Source organism: Fringilla coelebs (genome assembly GCF_963513975.1).
Source record: "Fringilla coelebs genome assembly, chromosome: 1".
Lineage (NCBI taxonomy): Eukaryota > Metazoa > Chordata > Aves > Passeriformes > Fringillidae > Fringilla > Fringilla coelebs.
In genome coordinates, this window is record NC_140028.1 from 129405461 (window position 1) to 129427030 (window position 21570).

General features: G+C 38.9%; 1 protein-coding gene across 1 annotated transcript in view; it reads left to right on the forward strand.

The window, feature by feature from the left end:
* CALCR (calcitonin receptor) overlaps positions 1–21570 on the forward strand; it is a gene marked incomplete at both ends in the record, with an annotated part of 152494 nt that overhangs the window by 76943 nt on the left and 53981 nt on the right. Inside the window, 2 exons of the mRNA XM_084209024.1 lie at positions 9332–9419; positions 18959–19112. Coding sequence (XP_084065150.1) covers positions 9332–9419; positions 18959–19112 — 242 coding nt within the window. The remainder of the gene's footprint in view (positions 1–9331; positions 9420–18958; positions 19113–21570) is intronic.

Below are 21570 nucleotides of genomic sequence, written 5' to 3' on the forward strand. Positions count from 1 at the left end.
CCCACTAATGCCCACAAAATTAGGAAACACATTATTTGTCAGACTAGAATGTCACATACAACATAACACATGAAAAGACAACAAAACTAAATGAATGAACTTTAAAATAATAATGTAATATCAAATGAGACAGTGACATTGCCAACAGGCCAATAAAAAAAATCAGTGTACCATTAAATGGGCTCTGAGGAGCCAACATAAGTGACAAGAAATCATTCCCATGTTCAGCCATTTTCCTTTTCAAGGTGAGTAGGTTTGTTTCCCAGTGCTGTCTCAGAGCTCCACTCAACATGTGTAATGGAAGAAGAAAAAACCAGGGCTCACAGAAGGGCAGCTCTGCTGAAGGCAGTGAGAACCTTGAGACTTTGAGGATCTGGCTCTGATCTTACTCCCTGAACAATGGACAACAAAAGCAAAATGACAATCTGTGGGAGTCAGCCTAAACTCTCATTGTTGTCCTCAGAATGCAGGGTAGGAAGAGATCTTCAATAAATTCAGCTTAATTCACTAAATTCTCAAGAATGTATTCATGATAGTTCATCTTGGCAGAAAGAGTCATAGATCCAAAGACTCTGCTCTGTTCCTCCTGGCTGGGAAGGCTGTGGTGAAAGACCTTGTTTCTCCTTTGTACTGGCTTTCTCATGCTTCACCATTTTTCTTGGTTTTTTGGTTTGGTTTGGGGTTTTTTTGAAATATTACATCCACTACTGATCTGCCAGAAAATGAAGCTTTTTTCCACGGACCTGATTGCTTGGGTCCAGTGAAACCTCTGTGATATGTGGTTGGTCATTCTTAACCACATGTATTTAGGATCCGTGGAAAGTATTGCTGAAACTCTGAACCACACAAGTGGTTATGAAAATTCTCCTGCTTATTAATATTTATAAGCAGAGGAAGAGGTCACCAGAGCTTCTGTTTGCATGGCTGGCAGCTGGTGTCCCTGAAAGGCCATCATTAATATTAGTAGGGAGTAATGACCTTTCAGCTCACAAGGTGCATTCACATGTCTTAGCCACAATCTATTTTAGCTGTCTCCTGGTCTTGTTTTCCTGCAAACAGTGTCTCATCTGGATTCAGCTGCTCCTCTGGGACACTTGGATGAACCCTGGACTTCAGACTGCAAGCCCAGAGCAATGTCTAGGACAAAGAAGCAAGGCTTTTTATAAAATTTTCTTGGAGCATATGCATGAGTTACACCAGTAATGACTTGTCTCACTGTTCAGGTGATTCCCATTCCCTCATCTGTATTCCTCACTAATCTGCTCCAATTTACAGATAAAAAGAGGAACCATGAAGAAAACAGTAACCTCTCTCTGCAGGTCTTAGCAAAGACCCATTTTACCCTTTATTTTAGCCTAAGCACTGTGACCTTCACCTGCCTAGGTATCATTGAAAGTGCATCTCTTCATGTAGGCTAGTCTGGAAGCCTTCCACTGAATTTTTAGTTGCTAATAACTACCTCTTGGGAAAATGTCAGTTCATAGTACTTCACTGTATGTAAATTGCCCTGTTGAACTTCTGAAATTAATGTATAATGCCTTAGGGAGAAATGTAGACTTTGCCCTTATTGAAACTGGAAATTTAGATGTTTACATTCATTTTTACCTTTTATTGTAATGGTGCCATAATTCCTGTCAGGGACAACACCATGTCCAAGCACTACAGCTGTGATATTCAAATAATCTGTAATAATTGATGCAGATGATCTTATTTTTACTGATTTACCAATATTTTGTTATATCCCCATCAATCACTACATTATTGTATCTTTATTCATTTTTAGATTGGATGTAAAAATAGTTTAAAATGCAGTGACAGCTTTGGGTCACTTTTCTACTCATTGTAGGGTAGGTGTAATACAGAAGTATCCATGTTGCAGTAGGTATTTATAATTTAAGAACATAGGTAAAGCAAGATGCATCAGCAGAGGTAAAACATCTTTGGGTAAACCAACTGGTGTACCTTTAGAAGTTCATTGAGAACTCAGACACACAAAGCCTTTCCCAGAGACTGTCACAAGAGGGTTTGAATGTCCCAAAACTTGTCTCCTTCTATTAAGGAATTTAAAATACACTCATGATGCCTTAGATACAACCCTTAGAGCTCAACAATTATATACCCTGACCTCAAATCAAAATCCAGATTTTTATTTATTATTAGCAAAACTGCTATAAAATCAGAACCAGACTCAAGAAAAATACATTATTTCCACGCAGGCTCATATTTTTTGAGGAAGAATTGAAACCTACATCCAGCTGTAGGATGGTCTATTCTGCCAAGTGAGAACAAAATGCTTTAAATGTGTGTCATGTGCATTTGATTTAAAACAATCTATTCACAGGATTTTTCACACTTTATATGACTTATATAAAAACATTGACATAATAAGAACTTATAATATTTTTCTTGATTTTTTGCCCACCCCATAAAATATTCATTTGCTTCTAATCATTTATAGGAAGGTATGCTTAGGATTAAAAAAAAAGACCCGTGGGAGTTTGCCTGGGGAAGAATTGAATGGAAAGCTGAGAAGAAACTGGCTGAAAATAAATATTAAATAACTATTTTTCTTTGCGGTATGTGCTGCAACAAAAAGAAAAATTTTTAACAAAAATATCTTAATATGTGAAATCAAGAAAGTATTTACCAAAACAAGTATTGATCCAAGAGGGAAGAATGTAATGTATGAGGTTACATTTATCCAATTATTTGAAGATTTTTCCAGTGTGATACAGAAAGAATTTGGTAATTGGAAAAATTACCTTACATTCACCTCTTACTCTGCAGTTTTTCTTACTTCTCCCTAACTCTTTATGTGCGCTTCCAAAGTCCATCCAGGTCTGCCTTGTCATTGTATTCTTGCTACACTGAAGTCAAGTATTTGTTAGAGTATTTTTAAATACATTGACAGGCATGTTTGGTATGTAAGGTCTAGGATGTAGGTAGAGTTGGGATGGTGTTCCAGCTAAAGTTATAAGGCAACCATGGATATGGCTTATTCCTTAACTCAAAAGTTTTGACTGAAACTGTGCAGCATGTTTCAGTTTCTTTAGCAGTGTATATTTAGCTGTACCCTTACAATTCTCCTTTTAAATTATACTAATATTAATCTTACCCACAAAGGTGATAAGGACTGTGAAAGATGCATTCCCTATTAAAATAATATGTATAGAGAGAATAACTCTAAATTTCTGCTTTAATTTTGCAGGCTGTGCAAAAGATTTTTGTTCTGACATAAATGTATGTGATTCTTTTGAAAACTTTATTTTACAGCAGTGTAGTATTCATCCCAAGCTTTTGGCTATGTCCAAGCTACACTGTCTCCAAGAGTAGATATTTGCATATTTTCTTATTGTACAAGCACTGCTGCAAAGTCCTCCAGAAATTGCAAGCACTTTTCAAAAGACATTTCGCAGTTGGCCTAAAAGGCTAAAATTATACTGTGCTACTGTGTGACATGCTAAGCCAGAGATTCATAATGGTGCAGCAAAATGGCAAGGAAGCGTTCTGCTTTGAGGAATGCTCAGTGATGAACCAGGCATTCCTGCAGTGTGCTTGCCTTCATCTCTTGAATGTGGACCAGTGGCCAAAGCTGCTTCATTTAGTCCCCCTCTTCCAGCAGTCAGAATAGCAGGAATTCTCTGTTACAGTTCTATTCCTCTGCTTTGTTTCACAGATTTTCTTTTTTTTTCTCCTTCTTTGTTCCACAGGTTGGAAATATTTGACTTTAACATGGTAACGTTTCCTGGCACTTAGCAAGTTTTTTAAAATATTGCTGCTTTTATCTTGTTTTCCATTACTGAAAGCAGAGTTAGTAAAATCCTGAGTGTTACTTCAGAATTATAAGGTTTGCATTTAGCTCCAGTATTTCAAATTTGATTGTAAGAACTAAAAAAAAATTAAAGCCTTCATCATCAGGAATGAACATTGTGACATGACAGTTGTATCCTGGGCTGCGTTGTGAGTCGATCGAAGGAGGGGATCCCGCACCTCTGCTTGCTCTGATGGGACTCCAGCTGGAGTGCTGCACCCAGCTCTGGGGGCCCCAGAGTAAGGAGGATGTGGACCTGTTGCAATGAGTCCAGAGAAGGCTATGAAGATGATCAGAGAGCTGGAGCTGTCTCCTATGAAAAAACCTGAAAGACCTGGAGGTCTTGAGCCTGGAGGAGAGAAGGCTCTAGGGAGACCTTGTTGTAGCCTTTCAGTAGCTACAACAAGGTCATACAAGAAACATAGGGAAAAGTTTTCACCAGGGTCTGTAGTCACAGGAAAAGATTCAATGGTTTTAAACTGAAAGAAGGTGGATTTTGACTGTATATTAGGAGGAATTTTTTATTGTGAGGGAGATGAAACAAGTTGCCCAGAAGTTTTGGATGCCCCATCCCCCAAAGCGTTCAAGACAAGGCTGGATGGGGCCCTGAGCAGCTTGGGCTGGTGGAAGGTGTCCCTGCCTATAGCAGAGGTGTTTTGACCTAGATGGTATTTAAAGGTCCCTTCCAGCCCAAACCACTCTATGATACTTTGATCGGTGCTGAGAGCCTGATGTAATTCTCATGTGAGCAATCATTGTTTTGTAACAGTGAGATTATTTCAAGAGTGTATCCTCTGAATAGTGATAGAAGGCAATGAACTCATTTTCCAGAGTCACTGTGGTGTGATCCACTCTCTGTCTTGCATGATGGCTGAAGTAAAAGCATAATTGCATGTGTTGTTTCTTCTTTCACTGCAAAAGCATAAAAGTCACTTTTCTTTTAATTTCAATTCCACAAAAGCTTAAATTGATCTATTCAGGGGCAGATATGCTGTTATTATTCACCATCTCCTCCATCTCTAAGCCTCTTCCTTGAACCACTGTTTGTATGACCAGAGCCTGTGGTGCAAAGGCATAAAACTTTGTCCCTCAGGCACTATTTCTGGGTAAAACAGTATGATACTGCCAAATTCAGAGAAATTAAGGTACAGAGGGTCCTGTAGATGCCAAACTCCAGAATTGCTTGGTATGCAACTCTTTACGTAATGCTGTTAACATTTTGGGCTAAAATACTTCATAGAAGACATTTACAAAAGACTAAAACTGAGTTTTCTGAAACTAATTACACAGTCTGGTTTGTGTAAGTATTCCAAGCTTTTTCTGCCAACAAATCTGCTGATATACTTTGCTAGTCTCTTCCTGAAATTTTCTTTGCTTTTACTTGCAACCTCAAAAAACCCCTTGTCCAACAGCCAAGGGGGTCATTAGCAATGGCTTCCAAAGCTCTGAAGAAGTAGGGGGGTTGTGGCTACTGGGGTTTTTTTGGCTACTAACAAGCAGCAGGCATCACCTTCAATTTACAGTCATCAGAGGATGCAGAAGCACTACACCCACCCATATCTACATGTAATACAAGTGGGATTTGTATCAGTGCTCAGCCAGATACCTCAGCACTCCCCTCCTGAGTTATGCCTGGCAGGTGGAAGGAATCAGCTCCTCTAACTCCTTTGATGTTTACTATCTTTTGTCTCATAAAATGTTCAGCCTTTCCTGAAAGTCTTCAGGATAATTTGGCTCGTATATTTTTAAAGTCCTAGATAAATAATTCTTACTCAAAGTGTATTTATTGGCTTTTTTTAGCTGTTGTTTTTTCAAAGTATATTTGTCTCTGTTGTATTACCCGGTCTAAGAACTTCTTAGAGTGGGTAATACAACAATACAATAAACTTCTTCCCTTCCATCTTCAGTCTCCTCACTGGTGTGTATGATCACGTTGGCTGCTCGGATATGTAATGCAGGGGCTTAGAAAACTTTGTGATCACCTTAAAAATGGACACAGACAAGTCTGTAGCTACTTTCTTCCTATTTTCATCTGGTTTATTGGAAAGGATTTGGTTAAAGGGAAACCTAAGGTAAAACAACCCCTTTTTGTTCACTGGTTTTAAATGGAAAAATGAAGCAAGTGTTGCAGCTCCAGTGTAATCCAAATGAATCAATAAAGTGGAATTATTTGGTCCTTTCCTCTGTGTAAATCTGAAATTGTCTATTTGCCATAGCTGATAGTTTCAGTTTGTTAACATAGTGCACACTCGAGATGCAGTTCACAATCTCCGCCAGGCAAGCTAATGGAAACTGTGATCTGTTACAATAACAACTGAGTAGTCATCACACAGCTTAGCATCTGGGCCTCCAAGACTCCCAAAATGAATGAGATAAGCTTCAAGGCTCCTAGATACCTGCAGTTTCAATGTTGCAATGTCTTTACGTGCCTGACACCAGCAACTGAGAATGCAGAGATTTTATTTCTCAGGGGATTCCTGTATGAAAAGGAAGGTTAGACAAAACATTGAGGTACTGCACAAAGGTAAGCCACAGGGAGTGCAGGAGTAGAAGACAGTAGATACATCTCCTGCCTTGCCTCATCTCCCTGGACCCCTGACTAGAGGCTGTAAGGAGACCCATCTCTCTGCCTGGGACTGATGGTCACCAGTTTTTGGCATATGAGAAATAACTGAGCAGCAATCATGATTTTTATTGGAAGTACCAAGGGATCCTGGTGCTACTTAAACCATTTCAAGGCTACTGTGGGCTAATGGTAGAGAATGTGCTGGGGAAATGGGAGGGACTGGCTCTACTCCCATCTCAGGCATGGGGGTTAAACTCCTGGCATTTCCTCTCCTAATGGGGTTATCACTACAATTCTAGTCTGTGCAAGACCTGGGATTATAGAAGGGTATGGCTCACTCCTGGCCCAAAGCAGTAGCCTAAATTAGGAACCCAGGGATAAAATGTCCCACTGGGAGTGGGGGGATCATTTTAATACTTTCCTCAAAACTATCTGCATGTTTGGCTGCACACACCGACCTGCAACCTCCTCCCTGGATCCAAAACCCTCAAACACTCAGCAGCAGGATCTGCTGGCTTGCCGGTGCCTTGCTCAGTGGGGTCTGCCCAGTGTTTCCCAGTCCAGTGTTAATGCAGGAAGAGCAGGTTGGTGCCTTCTGTGCTGAGTGGCAAGGCACTCCCCAGGAGGGTCTGCAAGTCTTATCTAAATAAAAAAACATAGAGACCTTGTGGCTTGAGGTGTGTACCCAGCTAGTCACCCTGAGAAAGCTGCACGGGGTGGAAAAGAAGCTCCCAAAGAAACCTGCAGCCTAGTAGGGAAGTTGCAAGAGATGTTTCAAAAATTCTGAGTATAATGAACACACTGAGAAAGAGATTTTTGCATTACACTTCTGTACTTAGCCAAGGGAAAAGACTTACCTGCATCTACAGCTGTAACCCAGAGTGTGCAGACACTCTTGGCACAAAGTGCAGGAAAAGCAGACATATAGCAGGTAAATTCAGCTGATTTTGATCTTGCTTATGCTTACTAGGTCACTGTATTGTGTTAATCTCTGTGCCATTGGTAGGAACTGTTGTGTATTTTAAAGCTGTTGACAGTTTGTAAGACAAAGTTCTCCCTTCACCTACTTGCTACTAAATCCCTACAGATGCAGCAGAAGTGATGATGCTAACAAGAACAGAGGCTGGCTTTACACCATGCTGCAGAACACTTTGCAGTACAATGTGTAACTGGATGAACACCATACTCGTGCTTGTACTCACTGTATAGCTGTCCAAGGGCCATTGTTTATATGTTATTCATTAATCTTTATTGTCAGTGTGAACCAATACGGATTGCAGGGAAAAGCCTGGAAAATATGCAGACAATTCCAGGCATTTTTCTCTGATCTAGATGTCCAGTTTTTGTTTCAATTGAGTTGTCTACAGTGAATAATCAAATGCAAGCTTGTGGACCACAGTGCAACTACATATTATTTCTGTATCATTTGCATCTTGCATTACTTCTGACACGGCAGAATTGTTCTGGGAAGTTTCAGACAGTAATAAGACTACTTCCTGTAAGAGACAAATCCTCTGACCCCTCTTTGCCATCACTTTATGTTTTGTGTAATCTCAGTGACAGATGACTGCAACATATGCTATATATGACTGGATCACATATGCTACATTGAAGTGGAAGTGCCACACCTTTATTCCATTTGACATTACGTATTTCTGCTTTAGATGAGGACAATATATCATTTACTCCTCTGAAAATGGGTGCCCTTCCAGACCATTTAAAGATGAGAAAAGCTGTTACAATGCTGTTCCTGAGAAAAATGTTGCACAAGTCATTGTATTGTTCACTACATGTCAACTAGACTAAGCATCCAAGTCCCTGTGCCTTTTTCACATTAAATTCGCGGGTTTCAAATGTGTAGGATGCTCCAGGTAGAAAACAGCTAATTCCTGGTTTTTAAGCTGTCTGAAAAATGAAGGTGTGTGAGTGCTCACTGTGTTACTGTGGCTGAAGGTGATCACAGCCCCATGTCCTATGTTGCTCTGCACATACACCACGAGTGGTCTGTGAGACATCAGAAGGCACAATGTGCTTTGACAAAAGCTGCATTTCTCATTTAATACAGAACTTACATTTTTGTAAAACTTAAAATGATGTGTTAATGCAGAGAGCTTTGTTTGCTTGAACTCCCATAACTGTGAATTAATAAGATTATACCTGGTGCCCCCTGGATATTTTTTCCAGATAGGCCAGAGAAGTGTTGATGTAGGAAAAACCTGGAAAATCAAAAAGTTGCTGATGCAGTTCCCTTCAAACCTGTGGAGTCATGTCCATGCTCTGCCTCCCCAGCAGTTAGTGCTGAAGCAGACATACCTGGTGACCTGAGGCTTACACTGCTGTGTGTCTGTCCACAGCCCAGCCACCCAGCTGCATTATGGAACGTGCAATCCCAACATGTTGTTCCCAGTTTCTCTTTTCCTGTTCTCTTTTCCATGTTCATCTGGCCAGAGATTACTCCAACTCTGGCTTTCCCTGGCCCCACAAACATGATTTTTGTGCTATTACACAAAATATTTTTGTGCTATTGAGCTGCTATTACACTTCTTTGCAAACTGGATCTTTCTGGATTTTGCAAGTCAGGTTTAAAATATCCAGATAGTTCATTGGTCTGCAGGTCTATATGAGGTTAGAAGCAGCTGAAAAGGGACAACTAAGGTAGCCTCAGCAGGCAAAGACACAGGGTTTAACCTGGATCTGCTGCTGGTGAGCCAGTAACAGGGAACTGTACCCTGCACCATCTGTACTCACCACCAGAGATCCACAAAGGAGACTAAATTTAAAGTGTACCAGCCTCTAATTTGACCAAACTTGAGCACATGTAAGGCTGGGAGTGCTCAGACAACCACACACAGAGTCCAGATTAAGTCTAAAAATGTGCTCATACACAAAGACAAGGAATTTATTGTAAAAGGAAAAGTCCAATAATGCTTTTGTTTTTGTTGTTTAATTCCCAGAAGGCTCATTTACAACGTGTCTCTCCAAGAAGACTCCACAATGAAAAAAACAACCCAGAGTTGCTTCTTACTCATCATCCTTCTAACTGTAAGTACAAGAAAACTGAACTGCTCATGACAGCTGCTGTATTTAAATTTGTGGTGAGGTTGAGAAAAATGAGTACCAAGTCATACTTGTTATACTCCACAGGTGAAGGAACAGTTTGCTTACTAATAAATTTCAAAAGAAGATTAATAACATTATCTAATAAAAGTTTGAACTTGAAAACATTGTTTCTTGGTGAGACAGAACAGCAAGTCTGAAGAGGGTTATGCATATGTCTTTTCATTTATATGTTTTACAGGCTACAGCATATCATGGGAACATGTGTGTTTGAAAACTGCCCTTAATGTTGTTCTGAGAGACAAACTGACTTAAATAGTGATGGATTTTCACTGTTTATAGTTGATCTGCTATTAGAAAAGAAACCAAAATGAAAAATAATCTTATAAATCTATTTATTAGTTCAAATGTTATTTTCAACTGTTTCATATCAACATTACATTTATCTTAATGTAGGCAACACGGTTGAGTAATTGTGGTTCTAAACATGTGGTAAATTCATTTCTGCCTGACTAAATACCTCTCACATAAATTGAATCCTTTTGCTGATCCTTGTGAAACCTCAAATAATTTATTGATCATCATAAAATCATAGAGATTACTGGAAGTCAGAATTGAAATACTGCCTAGAGCCTAAGTTACAGATACTGCCTAGAGCCTAAGGTACAGAATGATCAGCATATGTCTGAATGATGCTACTGGGAACAAGCACCTCACTACCCTGGTGTGGTACAAGTAATTTGCATGATGACTGCCGCCTTATTCCCCACCTACCTCTAGCTCTGTGCTCCTGAAGAAAGCTTTCTTCTCCTTCTCCTTCTCCTTCTCCTTCTCCTTCTCCTTCTCCTTCTCCTTCTCCTTCTCCTTCTCCTTCTCCTTCTCCTTCTGTTTCCTGGTTAGCTCCTCCAGCCCCTCTGCTTCTCATCTTCTTCTTTAACATCTGAATGTGAAATATCTCTGTGCACCTCCTCATCAAATCCTGTGTTGTAGAAGCCAAAGAATGCTGTAGAAAATATGTTGGAGACCATAAGCGACTGCCCTAACTGGTTTTCTTATTGGGTTGTACCTGTCCTCTCAGCCTAGCAGAGCTTGTCCACAATGCTGTTTGCCACTTAAATTTATATAGATAAAAAAGGAAAGGAAAGAACAGTAAGAGAATGATGGATAGAAGGACGTTAAAAGAAAACAATTAAATGAGATCATGGTGAATCCAGGAGAACAGCAAAGAACACATTACTTCAGTAAAATATTGAATTCATGGTTCAGGATTAGTATCTTCCATCAAAGAAGAGCTGAAGAGATGGAAAAATAATTGGAGAGTTAATAAATTTCTGCTAACTTCGTCCCAAAAGAATTTGTCCGGAATTAGTTAATGATTTGAGGAATCATGTCCATGTGTGAGAGCAGTCTTCCACCCTGAGGTACAAGAGAGTATTCTGGCATTTGTGACCACTTGGGTTGGCTGTTCTACCTATGTTACAAGGCTGTATGTGACAATGCACTGGCTATGAAATCACCCATGGTCAGAAATGTCTGTAACAAAGAGCCTGAGAGAGAACAGCTTTCTTCTGGTTTGAATCCCATCTGATCTGCATAGCTTGATAGGGGTCTTGACAAAGAACAGCAATTCTTCCTAGAAAAAGTCAAAGCCAAATGGAGAAATAGATCCAGCTTATTTTGCTCCTAGTCAAGTGACAGAACTGTAAATATTCTGATAATTAAAATTGTCAACAGCACTTCTGAACACTTAAGGTGCTTTGACCAACAGCATGGGTTTGTAGGTCAGCCCTGGAGGACTGATCCTTGCCCTGCTGTCCCCAGATCTTTTTAGTCTCTCATCCATGAGAGCATGTGTGCAAGGTTAGATTTGTGCATTCCTGCATTCCTGCAGCACTCCAGGGGGAGGATTTATGTTAAAAACTCTTCAGTGAGGTCTGCATCTGCATTCATTTTAAGTACCTTTGCACCAAAGAACACTTTATATTCTGACCTCAATGGATAACTTACATTTTCAATCTTCAAATCTCTATGTTCCCTCCTTCCCCACTGCAGTGGGCATACTGTGCTCTACTTTGACATCTCTTAGGTTAATTTCCCTTTTGGAAGAGAAGAAGCCACAGTCACAGAAGTAGACCATGAACAAGCTTTTCTTTCCTTCATGAAACTTATCCAGAATATGGCTGTGAGATCAAATATAAAAAAAATATTTGTCTCAGTCATTTTTCAAAAAATTTCCCCAGCTGTAGATAGTACAGGCCATTCATTTTTTGCATTTTATTTATGGGTTTTAGTGAGTAAAGGGTGTCTCTCTTTCAAAAAGGCTGTTCCCACTCTGTTGGTTCTTCAAATCACTACTTGGTTCCAAGAACTGTGAGACATGTCAGCCACTATCTGTAATTAATAATACAGTAAATACAGTAATTAAGGTGATTTGTGTCATAGACAGGAGTGATCTCCCATCCCTCTCCTCTACCCTCCCCATAAGACACCCTCTAGATCTCTCTTCTTTGATGACTTTCATGGTTTTCTGTTATCCTGTCATTTGTGACCTGCACTCCCAGTTGGTCACTGCGAGCTGTTGCAAAGCAACACAACCCTTGAGATCCTTGTTTTCTCCTCTGGGCTCCAGGTTCCTGTTTGTGCTGTTTGGCCCACTGTAGGTGCTGGTGGTTCCCCTGTGGTGATCACCCCTATTGAGTAGGGGAGACCCTTACCTGAAATCTCTTCTTGGTGTAGCTGTGAATCCCTAACACAATCTCAGAGCTGGAGCACACTCTGCCCTCTACACAGTTAGTGCTTTGTAGAAGACTTCCCAGATTCTTCTTGTATCTCTCCTTCAATTTTTTGTCACAGACAAAAAATTACTTGGTATGTGCACAGATACTTCCTTCCCACCATCTCCTTTAGACTTATCACCAAGGACTTTTGGCACCTTCTGATAGAAACCATCTCTTTTATGCATGTAATTTTTTGCATAGAATTGATAGCTCTTCTATGTACAGATCCATAATAACTCGTCTTTGCAAAAAAAAAAACCTGAAGCATGAGTTGTTCCAAAACCTAATTTAGAAATACAAGCAATTCCTTATTGTCTTCTTCTTTGATGGATTCCCTTGCTTTTGGATGCAGGATAATGCATCACCATACAGTTCTCTACTATAAAACTAGAATTCCACTAGAAAATTTAATTGTTCATTATGTCATAGTTCACTTTATACTGATGTTCTCTAGTTTTTTGCAATTACTGAGAGCCACAGAATGTGACTGAGATTTGTTTCTTCAAGTACATAAGCCCTGGTATGCTGAAGTAATTAGTTCATGTCCCCAGTGCATGTTTCTCTTTACAAGAAAAATGGAGCATCAGCACAGTGTGCCCAGCAGCATCAAACTTGTGAGAATGAGGAAGAAGAAGAAGGTTTGGGTCTCTTTTTTGTGTGACTGATCAATTTTTCAGGACATTGACGGAAGAGATTTCTATTTTCTGCTTTATTTTCTCAAGTAAGAACTGTGCCTACAGATGGCCCTGGAAATGAGGATTGATGAAGTAGGTTTTCCCACATACTCCAATCTTGTGTCCTGAGCCAACCACAACATGCATAGTAAGGACTAAATGGATGCTGCAGCTGAAGGCCACACTATTTTCAATTAGGCTCACTAGACCAATATTCTATTTTAAAATAAATTCATTTTGAGCGAAAAACCAATTGTGCACATGCACTGAGTCCAAATCTGTTAAATTGTTACCAAGCCTCAGTCACTAAGATATGCAGTCTGTGCTTCTTTCCAACACCTGAAAGACTCACGAATAATTCCTTCTCACAAACCACTGAAAATTAATTATATGAAAACCTAAATGTAATTTTTGGTAAGTGCATAAACTGGTGTATTTTGGAATTAGTGGTAGAGTAGGTTTAAGTCTCCAGAACCATTAGTCAAGCACTTGCCACCATGATGGGGGAGCTGTTCATGGTGCCCCTGTTAGATCCTCACAGCTGGGAATGCAACATGCCCTGGTGGAGTGGTGTAGCCACAAACTCCACTGGGCTCCTGCTCAGTGGTTCTCAGTGTGCGTCTCTGAAACCCATGGCTGTGCAGGTAGTGTGAGAACAAGCCTTTTCCTGCTTGGACAGCATCTCTTCCAGCATCTGGTCCAGAACAGATCTCCCATGGGCTGGAAGAGCTGTTGAAGATCTGTCACAGCCTCCTTTGTCTCTCTTCTTCTGAGTCTTCTTGCTGTCTGGTACCTCTGGCAGCCCAGAGTCTTCCCCAGCCTTGGATGGTGAGATGTCCCTGGGTCTTATCGCCTTAGAGCATGCCTTTGGATGCTGCTGTTCTGCACGCACACCTCCCTGTGTCACTATTTATGGGTTGCTTCATGCTGTAAGTATGTGCACTCAGAAGTTCAGACCCTGTTCTCACACAAGGGAAACTCTGGAAAGCAAACTGCTGATATTTTAAAGTGGTAAAAAGTAGCATGAAAATTTGGGAGTCAAGCTGCTCATCATTACCCAAGAAATAGGAATTCTGTATTCTCTTCTATTCACCGACTTTCAGGGATGATCAGGGCATTTTGACTACATCTTTGCTTTTTTTTAAAAAACAAGGCTGTTGCTATGCAGCTGATTGCAGAAAAGAGGCCTCTCACAAGAGGATAATCAGGGTTGCAAGAAAATATCCATGAAGTATTCTGGATTAGCCCACAGTTATCAGGTTAAAATGAAAGTAAAGCTTCTTCTGTAAGCAAATCTCATAGAAATGGCAAAGAACTGTAAGATCTGTGACTTGCTTTTCATTACAACAGCCTTGTCTTCATCTACAGCACCTGATAATCTCATGTTTGTTTAAACAGCTGCCAAAATCTGCCATGTTAGTCATATGGGATCTCACTGAGATAATTACCATCCTGCTCCAACAGCGGTAGAGTATGGGAAAATTCTAACATTCAGTGATTAAGTAAAACATGTCATGTTGTAGTATTTCCCCAAAGAAATTGCCTGCTGCTTCCTAGCACACTTCTGATGGATGGAAATGATTATGTTTACTGAATATCATATGCTAATGACCTTCCTAAGGTATCACAGTTGTTTTTTTATCTGTCCCAACACTAGCAGTTGTGAAAAGCAGTTCAAACATAATCAAAATATGAGAGGGGCTCTGCAAGTCATCTAAATCATGCTGAGCTCTTGCTCTAAAATGTGATGTATTGAAGAACAGGAGTTTAGTGATCCACAAAGAGATGACTGCACACAGCAGCTTTAAAAGAATTTTACCAAGTGAATGTTTGAACTGTTGAAATCAATAAAAAAGTCAGAGCATCCAGAATTTCTACTAGTCAGAGCTCACCAATAATTCTTGCTAAATTACTATATTTAGTGGAAGGGGGGGGGAAAGACAGCTACAAATACGTTCTTTTCCTAAATGTCATATACAGTTAGTGTTAGTGTCCTGCAAGCTCCTTGATGGCAGAAGAAAAATATTTGGGGATGCTTGTTCATGGTATCCAATATTTTGTGGGGAAGAAAAAGTTAAAGACTTTTATGCTTACTTTATCTGGATTCTCTCTTGTAGAAATAGGCACAGCCTGGCACAGGTTAACAGCAGTTACTCTTACAGAAACCAGGGCATTGTTTGTTCATTCCTGTGTAGTTTAATAATAAAGTCAGATTGATTTCTCGGAATCCTTTATTCATTCCAGGTATAATGTGAACTTCAGCATTCCCAGCAGCCTGTTGTTTGTCTTTGTAATGATAATTCACTTTCTCATGTCAGTCATTTGTCACGTGGTGGCTTGGTGGTCGTATGTATGACGTCATTTACTTGGACTTTTAGGAGTGACATCATATGTACGGCTGCTAAACTGCTGCATGGGACATCACTTAAACTGTTTTCTTCTGAAGAATTCAGTGCATTTTTAAGCAATGATCACATTGATTATTGTGAATTATTTATTTCTCCTTAATAAAGAATGTTTGTAAATGAATGAAGCATTCCTTTATTATATAAACGTCATCTATATTTCCATTTGTAGTATTTGGTGAATGGATGGGAAGGCTTTTTAATGTGCATTAATGAACAATGAACATTTAAAATTTGTTCCATATTTTGTAGGTTCAATATTTGTAGGTAGTTGCCAGGCAAAGATTAATTGACCTTGGCTTTTTTGTGGTACAAAGGTGTCTTTTAAGTCTTAATTTCTAAAATACGTCGGCACAACAATGAAAACATAGTAGAAGAGGTGAATTGAAATCATGAATTCCATGAGAGCTTATACAAACACTGATACACAGATATTCATGGGACATTCCCAACCTCTCCCATTAACACAATATTTAAAGACTAAACTTTCTCTCCCATGTAGCCATACCCAAGCTCCTGTTACTTCTGAAAAGAGGATAAAGACCCAGAGATGTCTTCCTGCCCCATTTGCCTTTTTCTGACCACTTCTGTAAGGCGTGAGGGAGACTAAAACAAGTAATAACATCTGGCATCACATACTGCACCAAAGTCCTTGTCTGACTGAACTGCAGGTATATAAAGGCTGGATCATAGGCCCGCTGGACTGACTTTGGGAGGTCAGGCTTTAAATTCTGGGTGGTGGAAATGGGATTCTCTTTTGAATGGTAAAAAAAACAGTATTTGAAACAGGGATATGACTTCTCCACCTCCAGCAAGAGACAAAATTTATCTGCTGAAATGGTAATCTGATTTAAATGGAGAAGAAAATTATGCTCAAGCTTCTAAGGCCAGCTTTTCAAATCTAGGCAAACAAAAATGAGGAGTTGCAATCAAAGGAAAGAGTAAATTTAAAGGGCATATCACAGATGAATAATCCCAGTGACATACCTATGTATAACCCCCTAATTTGATTTCACACACAAGCTATTCAATTACATAAAAAGTACCCAGAAAGATTTTTGGGCAATTACCTTTGAAAATCTGAGTCATTGTGTTTAGTAGTAAAAAAAAAAAAAAAAAAAGGAAAAAATTTCATTTAGGAGACAATTCTAAATCTAGTGTTATAATTCCAACTTTTATTCAAACTTGCTTTCATTTTATTGGAAGCCATTAGGTGATTTCCACTTAGGAGTTTTAGTGACACAACTCATCCATATTTTTATCTGTTGGAGTGAATTGCTGGCCTAAATGTGGGCAGTAGAAATTTCGCTGGCAATTTCAGCTGCTCCACGATTGCCTTTTGCAGGGGCAGTAGAATGGGCCTCCTGGTTACATGCCTGAACACTTTAACGTCATTTTGTACACAATGCAAGACCTTTAATCTGTCCACCACCATGGGTACTGTCTACCTCCAAGTATCAGAATATTCTCATTACACTGTACCCAATAAGAGCCGACTTCAGGAATTACACACTGCAAGTAACGAAACTATCTATAAGAGTACTGTGACTTTAGTGTCCAAATAGTGTTTCACCCCTCAAAACCATCATCCCATATATGGATGTATTCCCAAACTGGCCAAGAATTGCAGAGAAACTATCAAGAAGAAAGGCATTTCCACAGAAGTCCTTCTAGCATCCTGTGATGAAACTGTTATTTCTGTCTCGAGTTTCTTCCAAACAGTTTGGAACTGAAGTATTATTCAAAACAAGAATGGGAAAATTAGCACGCAGTATGTACTAATCACTTCAGAGAAGCACCAGTGCCTGTGTCATGGACATGGACATGAAGTGCTAAGAGAAAGCTGAGGTTGTCTGAAGAACCTCATCTCCACTTTCCTGTGCTGGATTTAGGATTTTGCTTGGCTGCTTTTTAAACTATTCTTGGGGACTCCAGCTGCTCCCATTAGTCTTTTTAAAGCTAAGGGATCTGTGATGTTTGGCCTTGCTTCTGAATTTCCTGTTCTGACTTTCTAGATACTTAATTTTTCACTTGGATGACCAGATGAAATGTTCTAAATGGCTTCATTGTCCAAATATATCTTGGGGGGAGGGGAAGAGGGTGAAGTATACATGCATCTAAAATTTATATAAAATTATCTCTGCCAGAAAATATTTTCATTCTTATTCCTCCTACTTTATTTCAAGCACCTACTTAAGTACAACAAGATTGACTGCGTCCATGTCCTCCAGCTAGCAGGTGTATACAGTTGAAAACGTCTCTGTCAAAAGAGATGAGATGAGATGAGATGAGATGAGATGAGATGAGATGAGATGAGATGAGATTAGAAAAACATAATTAATTTGATATAGGAGTATAAAAATATTCAACTGTCATGGTTTGGTACAGAAGTATCAGGATAAAAGTAATGGCTTTTTTTTTTTTCAATGAAGTCGAACACACTATGGTTTTGCCGTGTATTTACAAAGGTGATTTAGCATGCAAATGGATGGAAAAAGTAATGTATTGATGGAATACAATTGCCTGTGATGTGACATAAAAAAGGGGCAGCAAAATGTAAGAAGTAAGCCGATATTTGAACTTTCAAACCTGTCATGTTTTAAGTTCAAACAGCTATAAATGCATGCCTAAAGATCTCTGTATTAGCATTTGCTGTTAAAAAGGTCAAGTTTGTGTGTTTATGAGAGTCCTAGATTTTGAAGCAGCCTGCAAATGAATATGAATGTGTTTGTGATGGCTTTAGTACCATTTAGTATAGGGGGAAAACAGAGGATCATGCTAGGAAAGTGCTACAGCAATGTTGCTTTTGAGTGGGGAAGCAGAGGAACTCGTCTTTTACTATAACCTTCAAGCAAAGACCGAGGCAGAACAGAACAAACTAAAGCTCCACACTTTCATTTCTGCTCACAGACTTTGGCTGTACAAGGGAGGGAGGGAAGGAGGGAGGGAGGGAGGGAGGGAGGGAGGGAGGGATGGATGGATGGATGGATGGATGGATGGATGGATGGATGGATGGATGGATGGATGGATGGATGGATGGAAGGCAAAAGAACATAACCAACCTCTCTAGCTGAGATCTTTGCCTTCCAAAGGCAGTGATCCTTTCCTTTAACAGGCAGGCAGTTTAGTATAGGATCATTCAGAAGATGCCACTATATCAAAGAGGACCTTGTTATTTAGACTATGAAATTTAGAGGATCTGCTTAGGTACTTAACTAGGAGCTAAGGTCAGGTATAGAGGTTAAACTTTACCTTCTTTGACTTTAACTATTGCAGAAGCTCAAAGCAAAGGTTGTGGCACTGGGGTATTTTGTCTGCATTGTCTAGAGTTAAATCAGCACAAGTAAACAGAAATACATGGGTTTAACAGAAAATTCTCTTGCAGACACTAAATTAAATGAAAATATTTTGATGACTTTATCAAGTATTTGATGACCCTCTCTCCACCAAGAAAAATGGCTTGGTTTAAATACTATGTTTTCATGAGGCAAACTACTGAAATTCAGCAATTACTTTGTAAGTAGTATGAGGCCCATCATAATGATAAACATATGTGCAAATAAAAGGCCTTTCAAGAATGAGTAATAGAAATTTCTGGTCCTCACTTTTTGTAAATTTAATCCTCTTTGTTTATCCAGTTGTACTAACAGCTTTTTCTTTCCATACAGAGAATTGTTCCAAGTCTTTCTTCTGCTGTAAATTATACTGATACTACACTAGAGCCTGTAGTAACTGAAAATTCAGTCATACGGCAGAAGATAATAGATTCGCAGTTCAAATGTTATGAGAGGATGAACAGAGCTCCTCCATACAAGAAGAAAGGTAAAAAGGGTTTTTTAAGAATCTGTATTTTGCCATGTGTGGTTATATAACTATACAGAAATATTTTCTTCTCTGTACTAACCCACAGTCTTCCTCAGGGTGCAGTTTCCTTTCCATAAGCAGTAATCAAACTCACACTTACTTAGCATCCTCCTAAGTACAAAGAAAGGAAAAAGGCTGGAGTAAGCCCAGGGAATGAACAGCTCTTCCTTCCTCTGTCACCTACATTTCTGGCTCAGTGCTTTGCTGCTTGAATCTTTCTTGTTCTTGCTTTGGGGAATAACATTTTCCTGAACCTCTCAGTAAAGTCACACCTGAATGTGAATCCTAAATATAAATGTTGTTCTGTTTGCTCCACTCAGTGTTTCAATTTTTAGCCATTTCTGTATTGACTGCTGGGTGTCGTGTTCTGTACCAGCACAAGTTCCACGTATCTATATTCAGCAGCAACAATAGGAAAAAGAGGTTTATAAAACACTGAGACTTATAAAAGAGGTTTGTAAAGCATCTTTATTGAATAGAAGGCATACATGAAGATTAATAAAAAGGGAAATGACAAATAACAATGGTGCTGCAATTTTATTCAAAACAGCATTTCTGTTTGGGACTGGGAGTTCTGGTCACTTTTTCTCACAGAAGCTAAGAATGAAGATATAAGGAGATAGAGAAAAAAATCTCAGGAAGTGTGAGACTTCTGTAAGCAAACAACAAATACTGAGGACATAGTTTAAAGGGAAAATATATTTTAAACAATTAACAAAAACAGATAATGTGGGATTTTTTGTAATACAGGAATAAATATATTTCTACAGTTCTTATCTTAAAAATTTTACTGGGATCTGTAAGACTCAAAGAGGAGTTAGATGTTAAGATAGATAACCAGGTTTTGATGCAGAAATATTTGGGAATGAATATAGAGATTCCCACTGCTTAAAATAGGTTTTATTTCAGGTGAATAGTACCCACAAGCAGGTAAACAGGATTATTGGGTAGAAGGAATGATGTTTCAGTTAAAAATAATCCTTTTAGTTGCTGGATTTGCAGAGGAAGTAACTTACTGTTTCTTGTTAGATTACTCTTTTAGTCTCCACCTCTATAAACACCTGATTTTTGCATCCATTGACAGCAACCATTGAATTCACCTTTCTTTTGTGCTTTCCTTGGGTGATAAATTGCAAAGGGTTGATTTTCCAGCATGAGCTGGGAATTCATATGTATCAAGACATGAATTCCTAGTAGTGTTCTCAAAGGCAGTGCTGTTGCAGGAGGACAGCCTGCATACCTTCAGCTGGCAGCTAAATTTAAGTGATGCCATTGGGGGCTGCTGGTTCATGGCAACCTGCACTCAATTCATTTTTAACTCAGAATGAGGATAATGGGTGACTACAAAATGGTGCCAGCACCACTGAAGTTGTGTTCTGAACTGAAGACAATAAAATGAAGAGTTCAGGCACATGGAAACACATGACCACCCTTCTAGAACCGCAGCATGTACATATATATATGTGTGTATATGTATACATAGATAGATAGATAGATAGATAGATAGATCGATAAATGTGAGCATATCTCTCTCTATATATAAACACATATAGATATATCCTGATAATTACCTTGGAAGACAAGTCCATGATGCAAGATTGACCTATGTGATTATCTTTCTTTATCAGGCCAGGCAAAGGATTTAAAGTTTTAAAACTAGATATTCCTTCCAACTCCATTTGGCACTACTTTTCAAAAACAAGCTCAAATTGCAATCACTTTCTACTCTTCTTCTTCTTTGATATTACAAAAATTTTCCTAAAAGTTTTTCAGATATCTTTCAAAGATCTAGAAAAACATGACAATGCCTGAAGGAAAGACTGCAAACTGCTGCTATGGTGATTGGTTAATTAAGTGAACAAGTAACATTAGCACATTTAACTTGATAACTGAAAAATATATGTGCATAAAGTCTTAGCTAATGAAGAAAAAGTGTACATAAAAATTTCTTTTCTGAAAAAGATCTAATCTGGAAAAAATTTGGTTTTAAATTTTATGCTTTTTATTTTTAATCAACAACCTGGCTTACAAACAGTTATTGGTGCAAGTTGGAACAATTCAGATGTCTTTTTACAGCTTTTTTGCTTCAGTTAAAAAGTTTATCTGTGGATAGTTTCAAAAGCTCTAGAAGCAACTAACTATTATAGGTTAATAACTTGCAGTGTTTATTAGGTGCCTTCTATTACAGCTCTTTCAAATACAACGTTCATTTTAATACTTCCCAGAGTGAAAAAAAGCTAAAATGTATCTTCTCATTCTATTTCACTTTACCCTGATGATCTTGGTGACAAATACTTTTTTCCCAACACAAACTGGTTTTGAATGGAAAATAACCAGGAAGTGTAGGGGGGGTTTAATGAGTTTCTTGTATAAATCCACAACGAGTCATGTTACACGTGAGCAAGCAGCCTTAGAG